The 22,171-nt window shown below is 43.2% G+C and overlaps 1 protein-coding gene across 2 annotated transcripts; it reads left to right on the top strand.

Annotated features, from left to right (window-relative positions):
* The first annotated feature begins 149 nt into the window (after window positions 1–149).
* Window positions 150–20,759, top strand: LOC120558830 (PDZ domain-containing protein 4-like). 2 transcript variants are annotated; one of them, XM_039800098.1, is made up of 8 exons: window positions 150–2,993; window positions 11,505–11,558; window positions 14,157–14,467; window positions 14,618–14,705; window positions 14,798–14,896; window positions 14,979–15,041; window positions 15,483–15,584; window positions 18,480–20,759. In XM_039800098.1, the coding sequence occupies exons 1-8, from the start codon at window positions 2,934–2,936 to the stop codon at window positions 20,520–20,522; spliced, it is 2,820 nt and encodes a 939-aa protein (XP_039656032.1). In that variant the 5' UTR covers window positions 150–2,933; the 3' UTR covers window positions 20,523–20,759. The 2 variants fall into 2 exon arrangements, with proteins under 2 accessions (XP_039656032.1, XP_039656034.1); XM_039800100.1 differs by lacking the exon at window positions 11,505–11,558.
* Window positions 20,760–22,171: the final 1,412 nt, after the last annotated feature.

Below are 22,171 nucleotides of genomic sequence, written 5' to 3'. Positions count from 1 at the left end.
GGGAGTAAGGAGGAGGGAGAGGGTAGCAAATGAGGTGTGGGTAAAAATTATGGGGGACTAGAAAAGAGAGCAGTGGCCCAGCCCTGGTAGGGATGGAGAGACAGAGAGAGAGAGAGAGAGAGAGAGACAGAGAGAGAGAGAGAGAGAGAATTTATACAGTGTAAAATCCATGCGAATTCAGCTTTAGTTGTAGTGCAGCATCCAGATCAGCAGGCTCCTTCACCGCTGGGGAACAACCGCCTTTTGTATTCCCCCCGCTGCAGTGGGGGAGTGCATTTACCGTCGCGCCCAAGGGGAGAAGCCTAGAAGTATCCTCCAATCAGCCGTTAGTGATTTCTCTCATCTTGTGGGGCTGCTGATGGTGATTTATCACTGACCTGAGACAAGCGCTGCACTCTGCTTTAACACCCCAACCACCTGGAATACTCCACCATGGTTTTTTTTATTTCTTTTCTTAAACACAAATACCCTCCTGTGGATATTTCAAATAGAATGACCAGAGGACAAAAGGAGGATTAAAATGGACTTACTGACTGCCATTCTTGAATTTCCTTTTTCTTCCTACTGCAGACAGAAGATGGACTAACTTTTATGGGTGCATTTGTACCAAATGAGAAAATCCTTCCATACTGAATGCTTTGATCGAAGAATATAGGCATTTTGTTCTGAATTATTTGTCATATTTCATATCAGAATTTATTCTGAAAGGATGGCAGGCAGGGGACGATTGTAGACACTCCACTGCAATAATCATGTAGGACTGATACTCAGGTACATAGAGGTATATAGGGATGGACAAGAGATGGCGATGGAGAGAGGGGATGACAGTTGGAGCACACCTGCCTGCTGAACATGTCTGACACCTCGCTGTAGCTCGATTAGCGCCTGCTCTCCAGACTATCAGGTTGTCTTTTCCCAAGTTATCGTGCTTTCCACTGAGTGGAGATTGCTTCCCAGTGTGCTCGTGTGTACGAGTATATAACCGTGAGTGAGTGAGTGAGTGAGTGAGTGAGTGAGTGTGGTTTGTGCTAGGAGCCAGAGTTTGGGATTACATTGCCTCTGGAATGGATACAGGTGTAGTGGAGCCTTGAATGAGGATTAGCAGCTCTAACACCTTGTCGCTGGCAGCACACAGGGCGATGGACCTTTCAGACAAGACTCTTAAGTCTCACTGGAGGGTTAAAGATAAAGGTTTAACCAACGTGATGAGACTCCGAGGGCAAGGACGGGGACTGGAAGACAGTTGAGAAAGTTATATTGAGATTTTGTTACATTTCTAATTCAGGCACCTTGACTGAGGCTAATCTTAAAGCGAGTGGGAGTTCCATATCAATAGACTGAGGACAATTATAGCAATTGGTCAAGGACGATTAAACTAGTTAGGAATGAGAGAATGTGTATATCCACAGACTGGTAAAAAAAAAAAAAACTTCCTAAATGAATAAAATCATTGGATATGTAAAAGACAAACATCTATGGTACTTGTAATAAACAATCTTGATTTCCCCAATAACCCAGCAAGCACAAAATCCAATTGATCCATGAGTTGGTTTGATATTGATTTCTCTACACAGTCAGGAGAGAGTCTTGTCTGATCTCTGCTTGAAAGGTCACTAATTTAATTATAATCCGTCATTTGCTCTCACCCTAGAGAGTAGTCGGTGCTGAGTATGCTGTAGCATACAGAATCAATGGTCTAATATTTGCCTAATATCTGACAACAGACCAGAGAAGCTGCTGCAGTCTACTTTAACAATCTCACAGTTTCGGCATGTGTCGTTTTAGTGTCTTGTGTTATTTAGAGAGGCAGTATGATAAATGCTCTGTGTTCTGCTGACAGTTATAGAAAATTTGGCAGCTTGTGTGCTTGTAGTTGAAAGAAGCGTCTGTTGTTGCCTGTCTTGATGCGTGTGCAGGTGTGCATGTTTTTTGGGCTTGTATCCCTGGCGTACAGCTTATCTTAGCTGCACAGCAAAGGCTCAAAGATCCTGGTAATACGCATCACTCAACTTGCTTCACTTAAAAGTTAAATTAGGAAATACCTTTAACAATGCATTGATCCTGAAGTGGAGGACGAGAGCAGGGCAGTCCTGACAGGGCTTTCAGGAGGAGAAGTTATCTCAGCAGCCACACTCAGCAATCCTTCAGCGATCCGGGAAAGCAGAGCAGGTGGGAAACTCGCTGTGGGAGTGACGAGAAGAAAAAAAAAAAAACAGGACTGAGGCAAGTTCTTTGATAGCTGTATTGTTTGTATGTACATTGTTCAAAGAGCATTGCTGAAAGTGTGCTGTTTGGAGGGAAAAAAACTGAGGAACAGAGTGGGGGAGTTTAGTGAGAGTTCTGCTGGGAAAACCTGCTCTATACTGCAGACTTCAACACTGAAGAAAAAAACAGGCAGGGTACTGCATGTATACTGCATGATCACCTTTGACAAGTCACTGGATCAGCATTGATTTGTCTGAAACAACTGCTTAATCTATTAAATGACACAAGCACAAAAGCAGCAGGACTCTTAAAAACATCTTTTCTCCACATCCAAGATTACAAGTGAAACTGGATGATCGACAACAAGCACAAGAACTTAAACAAGCAACCTTTTTGCCTGCGATGGAGACAGAAACAAACACATGGTCTTGCAGCTCTGAAACTATCTCCACATTTGAATTTCCTCTGGATTATAACACTTGAATTGTGAACAAGAAGAGGAGAACGGTGACACAGCCAAACAAACTGTCTGTCTATCTGTCCCCGGCAGGGATGTGTTGTGTGTTACTCTGAGGAGGAGTAGTGTAGTATACCACAAGCCTGCGAATGAGGGTGGGGCTCTCCTACTGCCACAGACAAAGACTTTGATAAAGAGAGTCCTGGTGTGAGAACTGGTCAAGTGGTGCAGTTTTGGACCGGCACAGTCCGGCACAGTGTCAAAAGTCACAATGGGGTGTAACATGTGCGTGGTTCAAAAGCCTGAGGAACAATACAAGGTCATGTTCCAGGTGAGGCCCTTTCTTCTTTCTCTCTTTCTGCCTTGTTTTCATTTCATTTTCTTTTTTCATTTCTTCAGACAAAAGCATCCCTCTGTGTGTCCTTAAAGTTTTCATTGTTATTCTGCCTTAAGTTGGCCCTTTCTTTTTGCGGCGCAGATGATGAGTGACAATCAAAACAGCACTGTTGAAAATGTCATTGGTCCTCCATCTGCAGTAAAAATAAACAGAAGCTCATCATGTTGACAGACTCATTTAACCCAGATAATTAAAATATTAAATTCCTAATAACCAGTTTTGAATCCGAAATAAATTTAGCATATATCAACCAGTTATTTTATTGATGGAAATGTCAAGCAAATATATGAATGATTCAAAAGATATTAACACCATAATATCAATTAAATAAAACATGATAATTGCATTACAGTTCATTCAGCATTAAAATCAATCAGGCAAATTCATGTAATATAAGTTCCAGATCATGTAACACATCTTTCCCATTTTTCCTGGACTTGTATGCCTTTTGTGTAGATTTTACATACCTAAATTAACCCAGAAAAAAAGCTGTGTAAATCTCTTGAGCAAGGCTATTTATTTATTAGTAATTTAGTGACCATAATACCGATAATTATGATAATGATACTTGACTGTGATTACAATGATTACGATCAGAGAGAGCAAAGCTAAATTGCGTAAGATAGAGAGACGCTGGTGTGGGGTGAAGTAGAGTGGTGCAGAGCCACGGAGGCAGCAGGATGAATGGGTTGTTAAAGCCGGGCTAAAGTGTTATGGGAGCAAGGAGGTTGCCACGGTTACAGCCTCAGCACCACCTGCCAACTGGGACCACGGACTATATGTGAGTAAGCTCATCTGGCTGTGCAGTACCTAAGGAAGCTTCTGCTCGGTAACGATGATACATGCGGTGACCAAAATAAGTCCCATGCTTACTAAGCATGAAGACGCTCAGCACTCATGGGTATGCAGCGCAACACTTTTAGTATCTGTGGCACCAGAAGGATCAGCGAGGTCTCTTTAGCATGTTAGGGTCTGGGCCAGTTAACTGGGCTGTAGCTGGTGCCAGAGGCGATGCCAAGAAAAGAGGAAAACATGGAGGGAGGCGGAGTCCAAACAGAGGCACGATAATAAGTTTGCCCTTAGAGTAATTGATTTAAGCTCTTCATGAAGCAGGGGTGAATAGAAAAGGCTCGAGTGACTTCACAAAGCCCCTGGGGTAAAGTACTAGAAGATGAGGAGAGAGGTGGTGTACAGTCTGGGATGTGATCATAAATTCAGAGCATTCCATAATAAGTGACCATATCTAACCGGGGTCAGCAGTAATGACACTGACCGCATGCAGGTTAACATCTTTGAAAGTAGTAATCTAATAATTCCACTGATCTGGCAATGTGAGGTCAATTGTAGCTGCACGTTGTGTCCCTACAGAAGAAACCCTCCCAGCTCTGTCTGACAGAGTATCTGCACGTGGTTTCCAGACGGGCGTGGCGATGAGTGGAGCGGGAGAGATGGCAGGAGATATGTTGTATGATTTGGAGCATGCAGAGCAGTTGTCATGCAAATGTTTTGTGTGGATGGTACTTGTGTAAGTAGAGCAGATATTGTGAGGTGTTGGGAGCAGCAGGTCTACATATATTGTGGTCTGGTGAGCCTAGGTTAGGTAACCCTAACCCTGGGAGCAGAGGAACAAACTCAGATGGAGTACTGAACCAGAGTCACAGCCTTTGGCTTTCAGAGGCTGACTAGCACATTGCAATGAGAACATATTCAATGAAACACAGAGGTCTGTTAACTGCAAAGCAAAAAAAGTACAAATCAAACAATCCAAAATACTAAAAGGCAGCCAAACAGACTGCATGCTGTTTTTTTTCTCAATTTAATTAAATCTCATTTATTACATGTAATGATTACAAACAGCAATTCTTGCTGTGCAGATGGCTGATTAATCCAAAGATCATGCCAAGCAAAAGATGGTAGGTATACTGTGTCCAATCATAAAAAAAACATCATAAAAGAGGAAACGTAATTACATTTCCCCGCACACTTCATAGAGTTTCCCTTCAGAGGTTTTCAGCTTTGAGCTGTTTTCCTTAACTAACATGTATAATTACACCTTCAAATTAGATGCAGTTACTGAGTAACTGTCTTAAGACAATCAATACAGCATTAAACAGCTTATAGGCAGGAAAACCAGGCTGTGAAATTTGACTTTATCAAAACACTTGCTTCTCTTGCCAAAGGAATAAAACCCATGCATTATACATTGGGACTCTGTTACACATACGCTGCGCAGTGGTGGTTGGTACACACCCTATGGCATGTTTCTGATCAATTCAGCCTCCTATAGCCCGGACTAAATTGTAACACACACACACACACACGAGCCGTTCAGCCGCTCCCTTCCCTTTCTCTCCTCCATCACTGTAAAGCGGGAGGCTGTTTCCATGGCAACCAGCGTCATTAAACAAACAATGTGCCCAAATGTTCTTTTATTCACAATGACACAGAGAAACATGCTGACAGCCACAAGAGGCAAACGGATGACAATCAATACATACCCAATGACCAGCTGACAAAAGCTGGAGCTGAGTAAATGCACGGCTGCGTTCATGCCCACGTGCACGTGTGAATGATAGGGATACTCACACATGGACATGCATACTGGAGGTGGACAAAATAAAAGGCACACCTGACAATACAATGTGATGAGAGCACCATAAGCTTGTGTCTCATCAAACACATTATACCGTTAGATTAAATTGTTAGATTGCATTATATTGACATGTCTGTCATATTGTCTTGTCCACCCTACAGTATTTGACATTAATACTGTCACTGCACTTTTGACAAATCTTGTTTTCCCCCAATTCCATTACATTCCAATACATTCCATTACATTCCATTACATTCCATTACATGTTATTTAGCAGACGCTTTTATCCAAAGCGACTTACAATTAAGTGCTTTCAACTCTGAAGGTTCAAAGTCCAGACAACAAGTAGTAAGTGCAAGCATATTAGCTTTAAATAAGCAAAACTACAAAGAGGCATATGAAAGTGCAGGTTCAAGCAAGTTTTTTTATGTTTATCCGAAGTGTAGTCGGAAGAGATGTGTTTTTAGCCTTCGGCGGAAGATGTGTAGGCTTTCGGCCATCCTGATGTCGATAGGGAGCTCCGTCAGTAACTTTACTTTAACACCCCATATTTAGCATCTATAAGCAGTCAATAAACTAAAAAATATAAAATATAATAAATCATTTATAACACATAATGGGGTTAATAGCAGATAAGGACATGTTGACATGTTTGTTAATGTATAATATTTTCAACAATTATAACTTCACCTATGAAGAAATTGTATATGTAATAACGGGTTATATATTATATTGCCATTAATTATAGGTTTATCCACCAGCATCAAGTTAGGGAGGCTGTAGGAGGAGTTAAAGTTGTTGACAACTGCATCAATAAACTCTTAACAAATACATTTTATCTGATTAATTATAGTGTATTATGAACCATTTATTAAATTTGTGTATATTCTGCTATATATGTATTTTTATTTATGACTGTTGTCTGTGTAATTTAAAAATGATGCAAATGGTGCTGCAAAAAAACTTAGCGCAAGTTAATCACAACACCTGACAGACTGCTCGGTTTTCTCAGGTGAAGGGCAGGCTAGGGTTTCATAATATATACTATGTGTCTGTGCACAAGTGCATGTCTGTCAGGTTCCTGCTCTTTCCCCCGCAGACTTCTCGAGCATGTGTCTGACATGGACACGAGACAGAATATGGAGAGGATGTTCCATTTAATAGGACAAGAGTGACAGAAAAATGCATTATTGTAAGGACATATAGCCTATGATATGTTTTACAGACCTACTTGCTGCGGTTCATCCACCACTATCAATAAATACATTTAAAAAAAAAAAAAAAAACACCCTGCCCATAATTCATCTTTTGTTCTATCTGATGAATATATTGATAAATTATGTATAGTCCTATAGCTCACACTCCCGCTGAGGCTTGTTAGCTCCATCGCAATAATTTTAAAGAATGCTTTAAATCAATATCTTCTCAGTGGTATCAGTATATAATAGGCCTGCTTGTTCATTTAAATTAGCTCAGTGATATCAAACAACAGGGGTTATAGCCGGAGTAGGTCAACTCCGTCTCTAGATTAATTGATTTTGTGAGGAGGTGCCCGCTCCAGCCTTCAAAGCATGGAAGATGAGAAAAATCTATTACAGAACAAGTGGAATTCAATATATAAAGGAGGGCGGGGCAGGTATCAGTCAGACAGGAGCGTTTGCATGAACTCTGTGGAAATGCACATCAATCCATGTTTGAGAGTTACCAAATTCAATTCAATTCAATTTTATTTATAGTATCAAATCATAACACGAGTTATCTCGAGACACTTTACAGATAGAGTAGGTCTAGACCACACTCTATAATTCACAAAGCCCCAACAATTCCAACAATTCCAGTAATTCCCTCAAGAGCAAGCAGTGCGACAGTGGCGAGGAAAAACTCCCTCTTGGGAAGAAACCTCGGACAGACCCAGGCTCTTGGTAGGCGGTGTCTGAAGGCGCACACTTCAGATTAAGACGTGCAATTGTTTCTGTATTTTTCCACACACTGTGTTTAGGATAACGTGCATTCATGTGGAGTTAGTTGTCCCCCTCTTTTCTTTTCTTTTTATCTCAGCCTGTTGTTCAGCACATTAGATTCATTTGCTCTTTGAAAGGGCTTTCAGATAAAAACTAATTATGCATCAACCACTTAGTAATTTCCCATGAGCTTCCATTGTGTGTGCGTGTGTGTGTGTGTGTGTGTGTGTGTGTGTGTGTTTACATACAAACCCAGAGCCAGGCTCGCTCACTATTTACATTCACCCGGCAATTCCTGGAAAGCTTGTTTTCTACATTTCTCCGGCATCATTACCCTCACCTACCTTCCTCCTTGCTCCACCCTGCACTCCTTCAGTGTCTCTCTGCCTTTGCTCTCCCTTTCTACACTTTGAACTCTTTGCATTTCTTTCATCTCTCCCCACATCACCCCATCCCCATCCCCATCCCCAGCCGCCGCTGATACCACCACCGCCCACCCCCTACTGTGAATTGTGCAGACTGTTATTTTTCCTGAATTTCAATTCTAGTTTTTTAACACAAAAACACAGAATAAGGATGGATTGTGGGGGGTGGGTGTGCACCCGAGGTTTCATTATTTGCATTGCTCGTGTCGCTTATAAACAGCAGATGTATGTAACGATCCACTAACCCAGAAATAATAAGAGAACAGAACATGAGAGTGTAATGGATTCTCCATCAAAGCAGGTCTAACACACAACAACCATTACCCTGCATGAAGTCATCTTCAAAGCAATCTCAGCACCTCTCATTGATAATGAATGAGAAGTCCCCCTCTCCCCCCTCTCTCTCAGTATTCATACCCGTCACTCATGATCACGGAGCTGTTTCCTAATAGTTTCTTTCTGATCCTGGAGAGCTGGACCGTGTGGTCACGAGCACAGAAACAATAGATACCTCCTGCTGTTTAGAAAGAGGGAAAAAGATCATGAGGTGAGAAATAAAAATGCACTTTGCTGAAGAATGTCAAAGGGCATTTTCCCTCCAATCTAACATGCAAACCACACCGTGTAAATTCCTTTATTATCGACAGGCCATGTAGGGAGGAAACCTCTTATTTGTTTTAAAGCGAAGAGGATCATTAAGAGAGACAGAAAAGATTTATGAAGGAACATTAGTGTGAGGAAGGACAAAACGCACACCAGGAGATGGACCGGCTGAAATAGACGGAAATAGAGGAGTGGGAGGAGGGTGAGTTGTCATCTCCAGGGAAGGGACAGAGAAGACAGAACTGCTGAGGCAGCGCGCCGTAAGAAAACCAGAGTGTGGAGAAGACAGGAGGGCGAAGAAGCAGGAGTGGATATGGGTAGGGTATGGAGGAAGAGAAGAGAAAGGGAAAGGAATATGAGCATGAAAACACAATGGCAAAGCAGGAAAGATCGACTAGATGGGTGGTGGTAGTAGTAGTGGTGATAGTAGTGGTGGTGGTGTTGGGAGAGAACCAAAGGGAGCAGGGGCTGAGTGTGGCAAGAACATTTTTGTGCTTGGCTGCACAGGCGAACATTGATTTGACATGCAATTACTGGAAGGGGACAAGAGGCGAGAGAGAGAGAGAGAGAGAGAGAGAGAGAGAGAGAGAGAGAGAGAGAGAGAGAGAGAGAGAGAGAGAGAGAGAGAGAATGAAGCAAGAAAAGATGTAGAGAGCCGCAGACAGCCAAGGTCAGTGACTGAGTGCAGCATGAGTGACACTCTCCAAAGGCTGTCTGGCTCAGTAACTGGCTGCCTACATCATCATGTTGCCGTCTGTCTCGTGTAATGAAATCAGGAGAATGGAATTTGTCTTTGTGAGTTTATTTGAAAATGTCTTAATTTAAATGATCCTATTCAAGATTAAACAACAGTCTACAGCCATGCTAGCGGCTCTGTGAGGATTTACTTAAACACAGCAGTGCTTTAAACTTAAGGTATACCGTGTTCACTATCAAAGTAGTTTACTTTGCTAACATGCTCACATTTGCAAATGAGCACTAAACACAAAGTACAGCTGAGGCTGATGGAAATGTCTTTTCTTTTTTCAAGGAAGTCCTGGCCAAGATAAAAACAAGTGATTGTACACAGACAACAAAAAAAAAAAAACAGACAGTACTACAATAGCCTATATGTCAAATAGTCATTAGCATGGCCACGTGGAATCTGTGGATGCAGAATTTCCCACAGGTTTTCAGCAGATATCAAAAATAAAAATCTGCAGATTCCATATGGGCCTGCTCATTAGTTTTTGTCATAAACCAAATAATTGAACAATTTACAACTTTGACCGGCTGGTGGCACTAGAAGGGTGGCACCGGGGTTATTACACCACATGAATGCCTGCAAAAGATTTGGTGGCAGCATATCTAGTTGATGTTAAGATATTTCACTGGATAAGTGCACATTCTGACCTGCTGGTGGCGCTAGAGGAAAAGCCAGGGGGATCAACAAAGTCGTTAGGATTCATCCTCTGGGGACCACGACTGTATACACCAAATTTCATGGCAATTCATCCGGTAGATTTTTAAAATAAATATCTCAGTCTGGATCAAAGCGGTTGACCGTCAGAAAGACAGACTTTGATATGGAGTCCCACCGCTAGCAGCTAAACACTGCTAGAAATACTGAAGCAGGTATGAATGCTGAATGAATCTTCCTTCTCACGGTTTGTGGGCTGTCCTGCTCGATTTGGCCAGGAATGTTTTGGTTCAGTAACCCTGAAGTCAAATCCCTGTTTTGATTCATTCTCCACATTTATTTTCAATAATCTTTCATTATTAATAGCCCTCTCAGCCGTGGTGGGAGAAAGGGGAGAGGTTTCATACACCACATGATTCAGCCTTCTACAGCCCCAGAGAGTCAGGACCAGTGGTGGAAGAAGTATTCAAGTAAAAGTACTACTAATATTTAAGTAAAAGTACTAATACCACACTGTAAAAATACTCTGTTACAAGTAAAAGTCCTGCATTGAAAATGTTACTTAAGTAAAAGTATGTAAGTATCATGAGGAAAATGTACTTAAAGAATTAAAAAGTACTAAATGCAGAAAAATCCTCCCATTTTAGGAACTGGAAACGATCCAAACGGTTGTGTGTTTAATGGTCCAATCATTTCAGCTAGTCTTGTTGGCCGTTATATTGTTGGGTAGTTTAATCTATAATAAAACATCGTATTTAATAAACTACATGTGTTTTGTGTGCAAAAATCTTAAATTGTAAAGTAACTAGTATCTAAAGCTGTCAGATTAATGTAGTGGAGTAAAAAGAACAATATTTCTCTCTGAAATGTAGCGGAGTAGAAGTAGAAAGTGGCACGAAACGAAGTACAGTACTTGAGTAAATGTCCTTAGTTACATTGCACCACTGGTCCAGGACACATATTGTGATTTGTGATTCTACTTTTATATACTATGACGACTATTTAAATATGACAACTATTTAAATGTCCACAAATAGAGGGAGAGAGCTCTGGAGCGTGTTCTATTTCTCCAAATCAAAATGTTTGAAAGCGTGACATTCCAGCAGAAATTACATTATAATAATTTCTTAGTCAAGCTCCCCTTGCTCAAAAAAAGGAGGGGGAAATTGATTTAGTTTCTCCAGAATATGATTACGTTTTGTTATATATTTGCAGAGTGAAACTGATTCACACAAAGGAAAGATAACAGTGTTTTGTACAAGAGTGTTCAGGAGGACCAGAGCGCACAAAACTAATGTACTAAAGAAACTCATTTTTATCTCTGTGACAGTTAACTTGAATATATTTTTTCCACCTCTGCTTCTCTCCTTTATCTCAAGAAGAGCTCGCCATTTCCTAAGCCTTCACACCTGTAATTACTTTCTAACTCCACCATGTTCCTGCTTTCTTTCCCTCTCTCCACAGAAGGGTCACATAAACAACATGTTGTGCTCTTTTGACGCTGACGGTCGATTAAAGGTCTCTGTACAAAGCTTCCTGCTTTGCTGCTTTTGTGTGATGTGGCGTCGAAACCTTTTAGATACAAAGCCATTGTTTTTTTTGTGTGTGTGTGTGTGTGTGTGTGTGTGTGTGTGTGTGTGTGTGTGTGTGTGTTTGAAGGAACACTATCAGCTGTGTGACAGTTAAAATAACCTTATATGTCTGCTGTAGTGTATCTTTCTAGTTCTTTCTTTCTTTCTTTCTTTCTTTCTTTCTTTCTTTCTTTCTTTCTTTCTTTCGGGGTGTGTGTGCGTGTGTGTGTGTGTGTGTGTGTGTGTGTGTGTGTGTGCGTGTGCTGTGTGTAGCTGTAGTTCCCCCTCCTGTTCTCTGTGTTTTCGTGAGGCAGCGTTATGGACCTTTGTTACAGCAGTCATTTCTGACTTGTCATAGCAGGAAAAGCACAGCTGAAACTGATAACCATAACTATGGCTCACTTCCATCAAGTGTCCATCAGTCCACCAGTATTCCATCAAGTTATTTCAGTGAGTCAGCATGCACAATACCAGGGCCTCTCCTAAGTGGCATGCAGCCATAATTAATGGTTTTGAACACACCTGTGCTTTTCCTATTATGACATGTCAACGTGTCAGCCGTGAAAAAGGGCTATTATGTCTGTGAACTAACCTTGCCTGGTTGATAAAACTGCTGATGTGGGTCTGTCCATCCTCATGTCTGTCTCCCTCCCCTCCTGCAGTGGTGGAAGAAGTATGATTTTACTCGAGTAAAAGTAGTAATACCACAGTGTTAGAAAGGCCCTGCACACCAATAGTTTTCCCTTGCCTCATTAGGACTGCACTTGATCGTCATCTCCAACAAACACCTGAGCAGAGGTTTAATCAGCTAAGGTGATTGAAAACACCTGTGTGGATGTGCAGACAGAGACTTTAATTTGCAAAGTAACTTAAAGGTGCTCTAAGTGATGTGACACATTTTTTAGGCTACAACATTTTTTTGTCACATACAGCAAACATCTCCTCACTATCCGCTAGCTGCCTGTCCCCTGAACACACTGTAGACAGCCCAGGCTCCACAAACGGCAACAAAAACAAACTGTGCCAACCTGCCCCACGAACCATAACAAACAGTGTTCCAACCAATAACCGACAAGAACGAGTTGGTTGAGTTATGAATATGCACTGTGGAAGTAGCCTACGTGCTAACGCTGCTGCAGTAATGGCTCAACCAGCTCCTTCCTGTCGGTTATTGGCTGGAACACTGTTTGTTATGGTTCGTGGGGCAGGTTGGACCACTTTGTTTATGTTGCCATTTGTGGAGCCTGAGCTGTCTTTAGAGACTGTTTTTTTACAGTGTGTTCAGGGGACAGGCAGCTCGCGGATAGTGAGATGTTTGCTGTATGTGACGAAAAATGTTATAGCCTAAAAAACGCGTCACATCACTTAGAGCACCTTTAAAGGCCCTGAACACCAATACAGGTGTTTTCATTGAACCTGGCTGGATTGGACCTCTTCCCAGGACTGCGTGGGTGTGTTTAGACTGATGGACTGACATCTTCCAGAGTCTCCTGTTAGCTTTGTTGCACCTATGAGGGTGGGACAAATGACACCTTTATCATTCTTATGGCCCTTTTTCACAGCAGACATTTTGACTTGTCATAGTAGGAAAAGCACAGCTGAAATTGATAACCTTAACGATGGCTCAATTCCATCAAGTGTACCAGTAAGCTATTTCAGTGAGTCAGTCAGCATACACAGAGCCTGTCTATGGAGAGCCTGTTCACTCCCTATCTCACTCCCTATAAGCCCCATTGTACCAACCTGGAATTTTCCCGAGAGTGGAAGTTCTCCCCTTATTAGACATTCTCTGGCATACACAATACCAGGGCCTCTCCTAGGTGGAATGCAGCCATCACTAATGCAGCCATCAGTGCAGTGCAGTGCAGTGTGGGATTAATAATGTCTATCCTATCCTTTGAATACACCTTTGCTTTTCCTACCATGACATGTCAACATGTCTGCCGTGAAAAAGGTCTATTGGTAAAAAGAAAAAAAGACGTGACTTAATAAATTCCCATCTGAGCGCCGGCCCACCTTCAGCCTGAGCAGAGGTCTAATAATAATAATGATAATAAAATAATAATAAAATCACCTGTGTGGGTGTTTAGAGTCTTTAAGCTGTCAGACAAATGTAAAAAGTTGTAAAAAAAAAAGTTTCCCTCTGAAATGTAGTGAAGTAGAAGTATAAAGTACAGCACAAAATGGAATTACTCAAATACAGTACAAGTACCTCAAAATTAACTTAAGTACAGTACTTGTGTAGATGTACTTTCCATCACTGCCTTGCTGTTATTCATGTCAGCATCTATGTAGTTTATCTTTTCACTATCTACAACTCCGTTTGCTGCCTATTTTCCAAATCTTTGTCTGTTTCTTGTGGTTCCTCTGTGTTCTACGTAGAAGAAAAAAAAAAGATTTTGAAAATCACTCATTTTACACCTGGTTTCTTTTATTTTTATCCCTGCACCAATCCCTCTTCAATTCTATTTGCCCCTCTTCTCTTTTTCTCTTCCTCTTCTCCTCCTGCTCCTCCACCATTTGATCTTGACTCTGTGTTTTCCAGGTGAATGGAAAGGATCTGTCCTGCCTTTCCGGGGATCCCACCCTGGACATACGGGACCCCGTGCTGTCCAACATACTGAGGCGGGGGGCCCGCAGACGCGCAGGCCTAGCGGGAGCCCCTGGAGGGTTAGTGCCAGTGACCATGGGCATGGCCGACTGTGTAGACAGCTGCACCCAAACAGACATCAGCTTCCAGCATATGTTGACTCTGGGCAAGAGCAGCCAGCATCCCTGTGGAGCTCCACCCCCACCCGACCCTCCGCCGTCGCCTCCACTGCCGCCGTTACTGGAGCCATATTTACTCAATGAACTGTGAGTGCGAGTAGTATAATAGGCCTCTGCTGCATGTCCAACTGTCAGACCAGAGCTCATCTGCCGTCTTGGTTCTAGTCCATGCCATTCTGTTCACACATGTGAAGTTTGAAGCTACCCCAGTTATTGAAATATGATTATCATCCTCAGCTTTATAGAGCCTGTATACTACGACCCCACTGACTACTTTGATATCACTCATCATGAAGTGGACAGGCAGGATGAGCTGGAATATGAGGTGAGAGCCATTTAGCTACTCAAACTCTGGCACAGAAAGCTGCCCCGCTCTTCTCTCTCTGACGTCCTCAAACTTTTCTCTAACTGCTTCAGGAGGTGGAGTTGTATAAGTCTCGGCAGCAGGATAAACTCGGGCTGACAGTGTGTTACAGAACCGATGAGGAGGAGGACCTGGGAATATATGTAGGAGAGGTAAGTGTTGGGAAATGAAATGTTCAATATATCTTTCCCATTTCTTTACACTCCTAAACAAATCCTTCTTTTTCTCCCCAAGTTGAACCCAAACAGTATCGCTGCAATAGATGGACGCATTCGCAAGGGAGACAGAATACTGCAGGTACAGGTTTCACACTGGGGGTTTGTATTCCTTAATCCAGATTCAGATTCAGATTCACTTTATTAGCCATTTGCAGTGTAACCCACATTGGAAAAAATGTGCAAGTAGCTCAAAGTGCAAGGTCAACATATATTGATGTTATCAATACTGCAGGGTTGCATGACACCAAAGTCTTAGATACCCCCTGGTCCACAGTAGAGCTGGAGTCCTTTTTAATCCAGCCTTATTCACATATTAAAGGAAATTGCTAATAGTGCAGCATTTTTTCTTAATGATATAATAAGAGGTTGAATATCATTGCTTCTGCTACTACGCTAAAGAGAGATTTATTTCCTGACTATTTCTTAAATTGAGTAATTTCATTGAATCTAGCCTTGGTGGAAAGGCTCTTTTGTTATCTGGCATTAGCTCAATTTGGTTCTCCTCTTTTTTCTCTCTTAGATAAATGGAGTGGACATCCAGGACAGAGAGGAGGCAGTAGCTATTCTCACCAGAGAGGACAGCACTAATGTCTCTCTGCTCCTTGCACGACCTGAAATAGAGGTGAGGAAATTGGATATGCAGTCTTGGGGGAGTGCGCTGCAAGTCTGAATACTGACCTAAAAAGAAAGGTAACACTTTACTTGAAGGTAACTACATAAGAGTGACATGACACTGTCATGAACACATGACACAGTCATGACACATGAACCCTAACCCTAACCCTAACTCAAACCCTAACCCCTAATCATAACTTGTCATGACAAAAACCGAATGACACTTACTAAAAGAAGCGTTATGTCATAAACGTTTATGACTTGTTTATAATGTGTATGACACGTTCATGACAGTGTCATGTCACTCTTATGTAGATACCTTCAAGTAAAGTGTAACCAAAAGAAATGAGTTTACATGCCTGGGTATATGAAGGTAGGGCTGGGCGATATGGAGAAAATCAAATATCACGATATTTTTGACCAAATACCTCGATATCGATACCGCAACGATGTTGTAGTGATGACTATTGGTGCTTTCACAAAATATTTACACAATGAGATTTTAGATAAATAATCATCAGTAATGTGGATATAATGACTAAGTGGGTAAAGGCAAATAATAGAACAGCTAGAACAGTCTGGTAAGTTCAGAAAATGACATCACTTTACTGTAATGTAGCCTTTAAAACCAGGAAAAGACAACATTTATGCCATATTACGATATTACAATATCCAAAATCTAAGACGATATCTAGTCTCATATCACGATATCGATATAATATGGATATATTGCCCAGCTCTATATGAAGGTAGTGCTGCATGTAAACATAAAACTATGAGATTCAGAAGAGAAAGAAAAGAAGCTGAGGACACAAGAAAGAGCTTTGTTCTATCCTGCAAGCTGTACGGAGGCAGAAAAGCGAAGAGGTGCAAAAACACGATGAGTACACAGATTGTGTGACGAGAGAGGCAAAGACAAATCGTGCTTGTACTCTCGGTGCTAATGTGGCCCCCGCTTTGCTTCCCTTCAAGGTTACTCTTCTAGCAGATATGAGGACATTGTAGCACACACCGGATGCCCCTCAATAACACACCTCTGCCAAATGGCTCGTAAAAACACAACTTGACACATGTCGACGCAACCAAATGGATTTTCACTGCATACCACTGTAAAACAAACGAGCTGCGAGCTAGAGGCAGTATCTGCGAGAATACGAAAATCTGTATGCTGGCTGCATTTGTGCAGAAGGAGCTAAAGGGCAGATTTAAAAGGCACTCATTAAAATGGTCAAATGGCGCTCTCTCTCTCTCTCACACACACACACACACACACACACACACACACACACACACCTCTCCTCTGTTTAAACATCCTTGTATTCAGAGAGATGAGCATAGGTATTACCTGTGAAAGGCTGACAAGATTTATATTGCGAAGGCATGGTCCCACATTAAGATTCAAGTGAGCGAGGGGTTGCACGGAGAGGGAAATGCACAAGCAGATGTAAAAGCTCGATCTGTTGTCTTGAGGGAGAAAGTGAGAGAAGTGAAGGGGCTGTCGAAGAATAAGAATGAAGATAATCAATACTTTGGTCTGTAGTCTGCATGCAACTCACATTCAAATCAAACCAATTAGCCAAGATCAACTGTGCTCCGAAGAGGTAACTGTTTACTTATACAAGCACAGGTATTCACTTTATATTTGATCAGCTTTTGAGACAGATGCCAATCAAAACAGCAGAGTAAACGGCTCAGAAACAACAACAGTTCTTATGAAATATTAAGTATTATTCATCTCTAAAGATCAAATCATTTTGGATGGGCATTCATCATCTAATACTGAATACTTAACTATGAAAAATCTGTTTCCTTCGTAGCTCATGTTTAGATGTAGTCTAGACATGAGCTATGAGTGTTTGTTTTTCTCTATAGACAAATGACTCAATGGAAACCAAATGCAACAGCAGAGTAATGACATGTTAAAATCTCACACAGTACCGGCTCCATCTAGTTGACAGAAAGAAGCACTACTCAAATGTGCTGCACTCAACATCAAAGCTGCTATAATATATACATATGTTCACGCAATGACTCAAATGACTGGGCTTAATGGTTGTGATGAAGATTTATCAGTTCCCCTCAACTCTATAAGGCCTTTTAGTGTTTAGTTAATTGTTTTATTTTTTTATTTTCTGGCAAGCAACTTTACTGTTTTGGATCTTTGGATCATCGAATCGTTGTGCAGACATTCTGAAGTATTCAAAGTGCTTCTCTTCGTCTATCATCTTCATTTGTTTCACGAGGATATTGAACCTACCATATTTATGTCTGGCGTGATTCAAAGGACGAACATTCCACCTTCTTTTTCTTCGTGTTTTTGCTAGCAGGCTCAAAAGCAGCTGTTCTTCCTCATCCATTGACTCCAATATCATCTTAGCTACTGTCAACATTGACGTCAATGCTGCTGCCAGTTCTTCCATTGTTTACGACTCCAAATTAATACTAATATTGCTCCACATCTACAGAATGTGTAAATCGGCAACAGTTTGCTTATAAGTTCACCATATCAACGTAAGGGTGATGATATGTCAATGTTGTGTTTAGCGCTTGTCCCCCCTGCCCCCAAGTGGCCAAACATGTCAATAAATGCAGGTTTATACATGTTTTTTTTAAATGTCTTTAAAAGCTTAAAACATTATTATAATAAATATTAAAGATCCTATCCAGACATGTTGTAAGGTAAGCATGGACATTCATTTATTCTGCACAGTAAAGCTCAAACATCCAAGTAGGCCAACAAGCAAAACCCATTTTTGAGTGAATGGAGCCTTTAAGATTTCAAATGTACAGCAACATTCTAACACATACTTGTGCTTTCTGTCTCTTCAACAACTTCACACCTCCACTACAATGCCATCAACTAAATTCAACAACCTGTGCCTGACACACCTTCACCTGTCAGAATGACAACCAGCTGGACCCAGACGAGTTGGAGTTGGAGCCACTGGACAACGCTGTTCATCTGTCCAGCAGCCACAGAGTGTGGAACGGCACCTCCGTCCTGGGTGCTGGACCGGGCAGTGTTGCTGGCGGGGGTGTACTTGGCAGCAATGGCCGCTCCATGAACAGGGATTCACCTGATTTGCTCCAGACGGTGCTGAGCAACAGCCAGGAGCTGGACAGCGGGGTGGGCCGTACAGATGAAAGCACACGTTACGAGGAGTCTTCAGAACATGACCTTCTGGGAGACGACCACACCAGTGCCTCCAATACCAACGCCACCAACACGCCTGGCAGCATGCGCAAGTTTCTGTCCAGCCGAGGGGACACTCCGCCCTTGCTGCACTCCCAGGACCTCCAGTTCAGCACGGACTCTCTCTTAGGGCTGGACTGTGTTTATGGAGGAGGGCTGGAACAGGTGGAGCGATTGGAGAGGGCCTACGCGGCCGATCCTGTGAGGATGATGATGATGCCTGGGCTGACCGAGGAGGAGTGTGAGAGGTACAAAGAGCTCCTGGAAATCAAGTGTTACTATGAGAAGAACAGTAATGCTCTGATGCTGCTGGAAGGTCAGGGGCCGGCAGAAGAGGAAGGCGGCGTCTCACTGGATGTGAACAGGAATGAGAGCTTGACGCAGCATGAGATGGCCCTTCTGGAAGAAGAACTGCGCCACTTGGAGTTCAAGTGTCGCAACATCCTGAGGGCACAGAAGATGCAGCAGCTGAGGGAGCGTTGTCTGAAGGCTTGGCCTCTCGAGGAGAAGAATGGAGCGAGTGCAGGGGCTGGAGTAGGAGCTGGACGCTTAGACATCAGCGGCACTTTGGTCAGCGAGGACTCCTGTCACCACGCTTTGTCGGATATCAACGAGCTCCCAGAAAGGGAGCGCTCAGATAAGGACAGCACGAGTGCCTACAACACTGGAGGGGAAAGTTGCAGGAGCACCCCTCTGGTCAATGAACAGTATCCTTCACCCTCTTCACAGAGCCTGGAGGGAGGAGAACCCCTTCTCCCAGCAGGTATGCAGCTACCAACCTCCACTAGACAGAGAGAGAGAGGGACCAGGGCCGAAAGAGGGGACAGGACCCAAGCCAACCTCAACCAGCCCTACTCTCCCCACAGTCACAGGAGACGAGCCGAGGCGAAGACATCCAGCCCCGGAGCTAAGGTTAGGTCCCTGTCCCGGGACAGAGGAACCAGGCGGGGCTCAGACGGAGAGGTGAGACGTAACCCCAAAGCCAATGGGACAGCTGAGAGGGCCGGGGGATACAGTGCAGACAACAGCCCTTACCTGTCCCGCCGTCAGACTGACACAAAGCCGCCTCAGCACTACCTGAGCTGCATGCAGCTGAGGTCTCCCTCCGCCTCTGAGCGGCTTGGTGGACTCAGAGATGCTGCCAGAGAGGGCAGCATGGAGACTTGGGGCGACGCCAGCCCCATGAGCTTGGGTAGCACATGTAAAGATGTCGCCCAAGCCCCAGGAGCTGTACCTATGTCCCCTCCATTGCTGCCTGCCTCCCCTCGTATGGAGTGGAAGGTGAAGATCCGCAGCGATGGCTCGCGCTACGTGGCCAAGCGGCCTGTGAGGGATCGCCTCCTGAAGGCACGCGCCATGAAGATCAGAGAGGAGCGCAGCGGCATGACAACGGATGACGATGCTGTGAGTGAAATGAAGATGGGCCGTTACTGGAGCAAAGAGGAGCGCAAGCAGCAGCTGCTGAAGGCCCGAGAGCAGCGGCGTCGCAGGGAGTTCATGATGCAGAGCCGTCTCGACTGTTTGAGAGAGCGGGAGCGGGAGCAGGGCGGCAGCGGCGGAGGACAGCAGGGGACCACGCAGCAGCAGGAACCCACCTCCATCCTGGAGCTGTGCCACCGGAGGAGCATGAAGAAGCGGAGTCGCAGAATCCTGGACAACTGGATCACCATACAAGAGCTACTGGCCCATGGGACCAGGTCTGCTGATGGGAAGAAAGTATATAACCCCCTGCTGTCCGTCACCACAGTCTGAGATAAGATGGGAAGCAGAGAGTTTGGGGAGAGATAAGAAAGGGTTTTGATAGGGCCTATAGGATATCACAAGATGCTTTAGTACACAAATATTTGTCAGCAGGAATGCAGCAACACTCTGAAACACGAAGTCCATGATGGTAATATACCTTAGGCACCAAGCTAAAATGTCAAAGGTCCCATGGCATGAACATTTCACTTTATGAGGTTTTTTTAACATTAATATGAGTTCCCCCAGCCTGCCTATGTTCCCCTAGTGGATAGAAATGGCGATAGGTGTAAAACTTTGCTCCCCTCCTCTCCTCCTCAACAGCTACATACACAGAAATGGCACATACAGTGCCTTGCGAAAGTATTCGGCCCCCTTGAACTTTTCGACCTTTTGCCACATTTCAGGCCTCAAACATAAAGATATAAAACTGTAATTTTTTGTGAAGAATCAACAACAACTGGGACACAATCATGAAGTGGAACAAAATTTATTGGATATTTCAAACCTTTTAAACAAATAAAAAACTGAAATATTGGGCGTGCAAAATTATTCAGCCCCCTTAAGTTAATACTTTGCAGCGACACTCTTGCTGCGATTACGCAGTGCGAGTCGCTGGCGTATGTCTCTATCAGTTTTGCACATCGAGAGACTGACATTTTTGCCCATTCCTCCTTGCAAAACAGCTCGAGCTCAGTGAGGTTGGATGGAGAGCGTTTGTGAACAGCAGTTTTCAGTTCTTTCCACAGATTCTCGATTGGATTCAGGTCTGGACTTTTACTTGTCCATTCTAACACCTGGATATGTTTATTTGTGAACCATTCCATTGTAGATTTTGCTTTATGTTTTGGATCATTGTCTTGTTGGAAGACAAATCTCCGTCCCAGTCTCAGGTCTTTTGCAGACTCCATCAGGTTTTCTTCCAGAATGGTCCTGTATTTGGCTCCATCCATCTTCCCATCAATTTTAACCATCTTCCCTGTCCCTGCTGAAGAAAAGCAGGCCCAAACCATGATGCTGCCACCACCATGTTTGACAGTGGGGATGGGGTGTTCAGGGTGATGAGCTGTGTTGCTTTTACGCCAAACATAACGTTTTGCATTGTTGCCAAAAAGTTCGATTTTGGTTTCATCTGACCACAGCACCTTCTTCCACATGTTTGGTGTGTCTCCCAGGTGGCTTTTGGCAAACTTTAAACGACACTTTTTATGGATATCTTTAAGAAATGGCTTTCTTCTTGCCACTCTTCCATAAAGGCCAGATTTGTGCAGTATACGACTGATTGTTGTCCTATGGACAGAGTCTCCCACCTCAGCTGTAGATCTCTGAAGTTCATCCAGAGTGATCATGGGCCTCTTGGCTGCATCTCTGATCAGTCTTCTCCTTGTATGAGCTGAAAGTTTAGAGGGACGGCCGGGTCTTCGTAGATTTGCAGTGGTCTGATACTCCTTCCATTTCAATATTATCGCTTGCACAGTGCTCCTTGGGATGTTTAAAGCTTGGGAAATCTTTTTGTATCCAAATCCGGCTTTAAACTTCTCCACAACAGTATCTCGGACCTGCCTGGTGTGTTCCTTGTTCTTCATGATGCTCTGCGCTTTACACGGACCTCTGAGACCATCACAGAGCAGGTGCATTTATACGGAGACTTGATTACACAC

This window comes from Perca fluviatilis, chromosome 5, assembly GCF_010015445.1.
Source record: "Perca fluviatilis chromosome 5, GENO_Pfluv_1.0, whole genome shotgun sequence".
Classification (NCBI taxonomy): domain Eukaryota; kingdom Metazoa; phylum Chordata; class Actinopteri; order Perciformes; family Percidae; genus Perca; species Perca fluviatilis.
This window is presented reverse-complemented; position numbering and strand designations above follow the sequence as displayed.

Bases quoted from the DNA above. Each gene is read 5' to 3' on its own strand.
- LOC120558830 (XM_039800098.1), top strand. From the start codon at position 2,934: ATGGGGTGTAACATGTGCGTGGTTCAAAAGCCTGAGGAACAATACAAG. The intron at 14,706-14,797 runs GTGAGAGCCATT...TAACTGCTTCAG, and splicing joins AGGATGAGCTGGAATATGAG to GAGGTGGAGTTGTATAAGTC. The intron at 15,042-15,482 runs GTACAGGTTTCA...TTTCTCTCTTAG, and splicing joins AGGGAGACAGAATACTGCAG to ATAAATGGAGTGGACATCCA.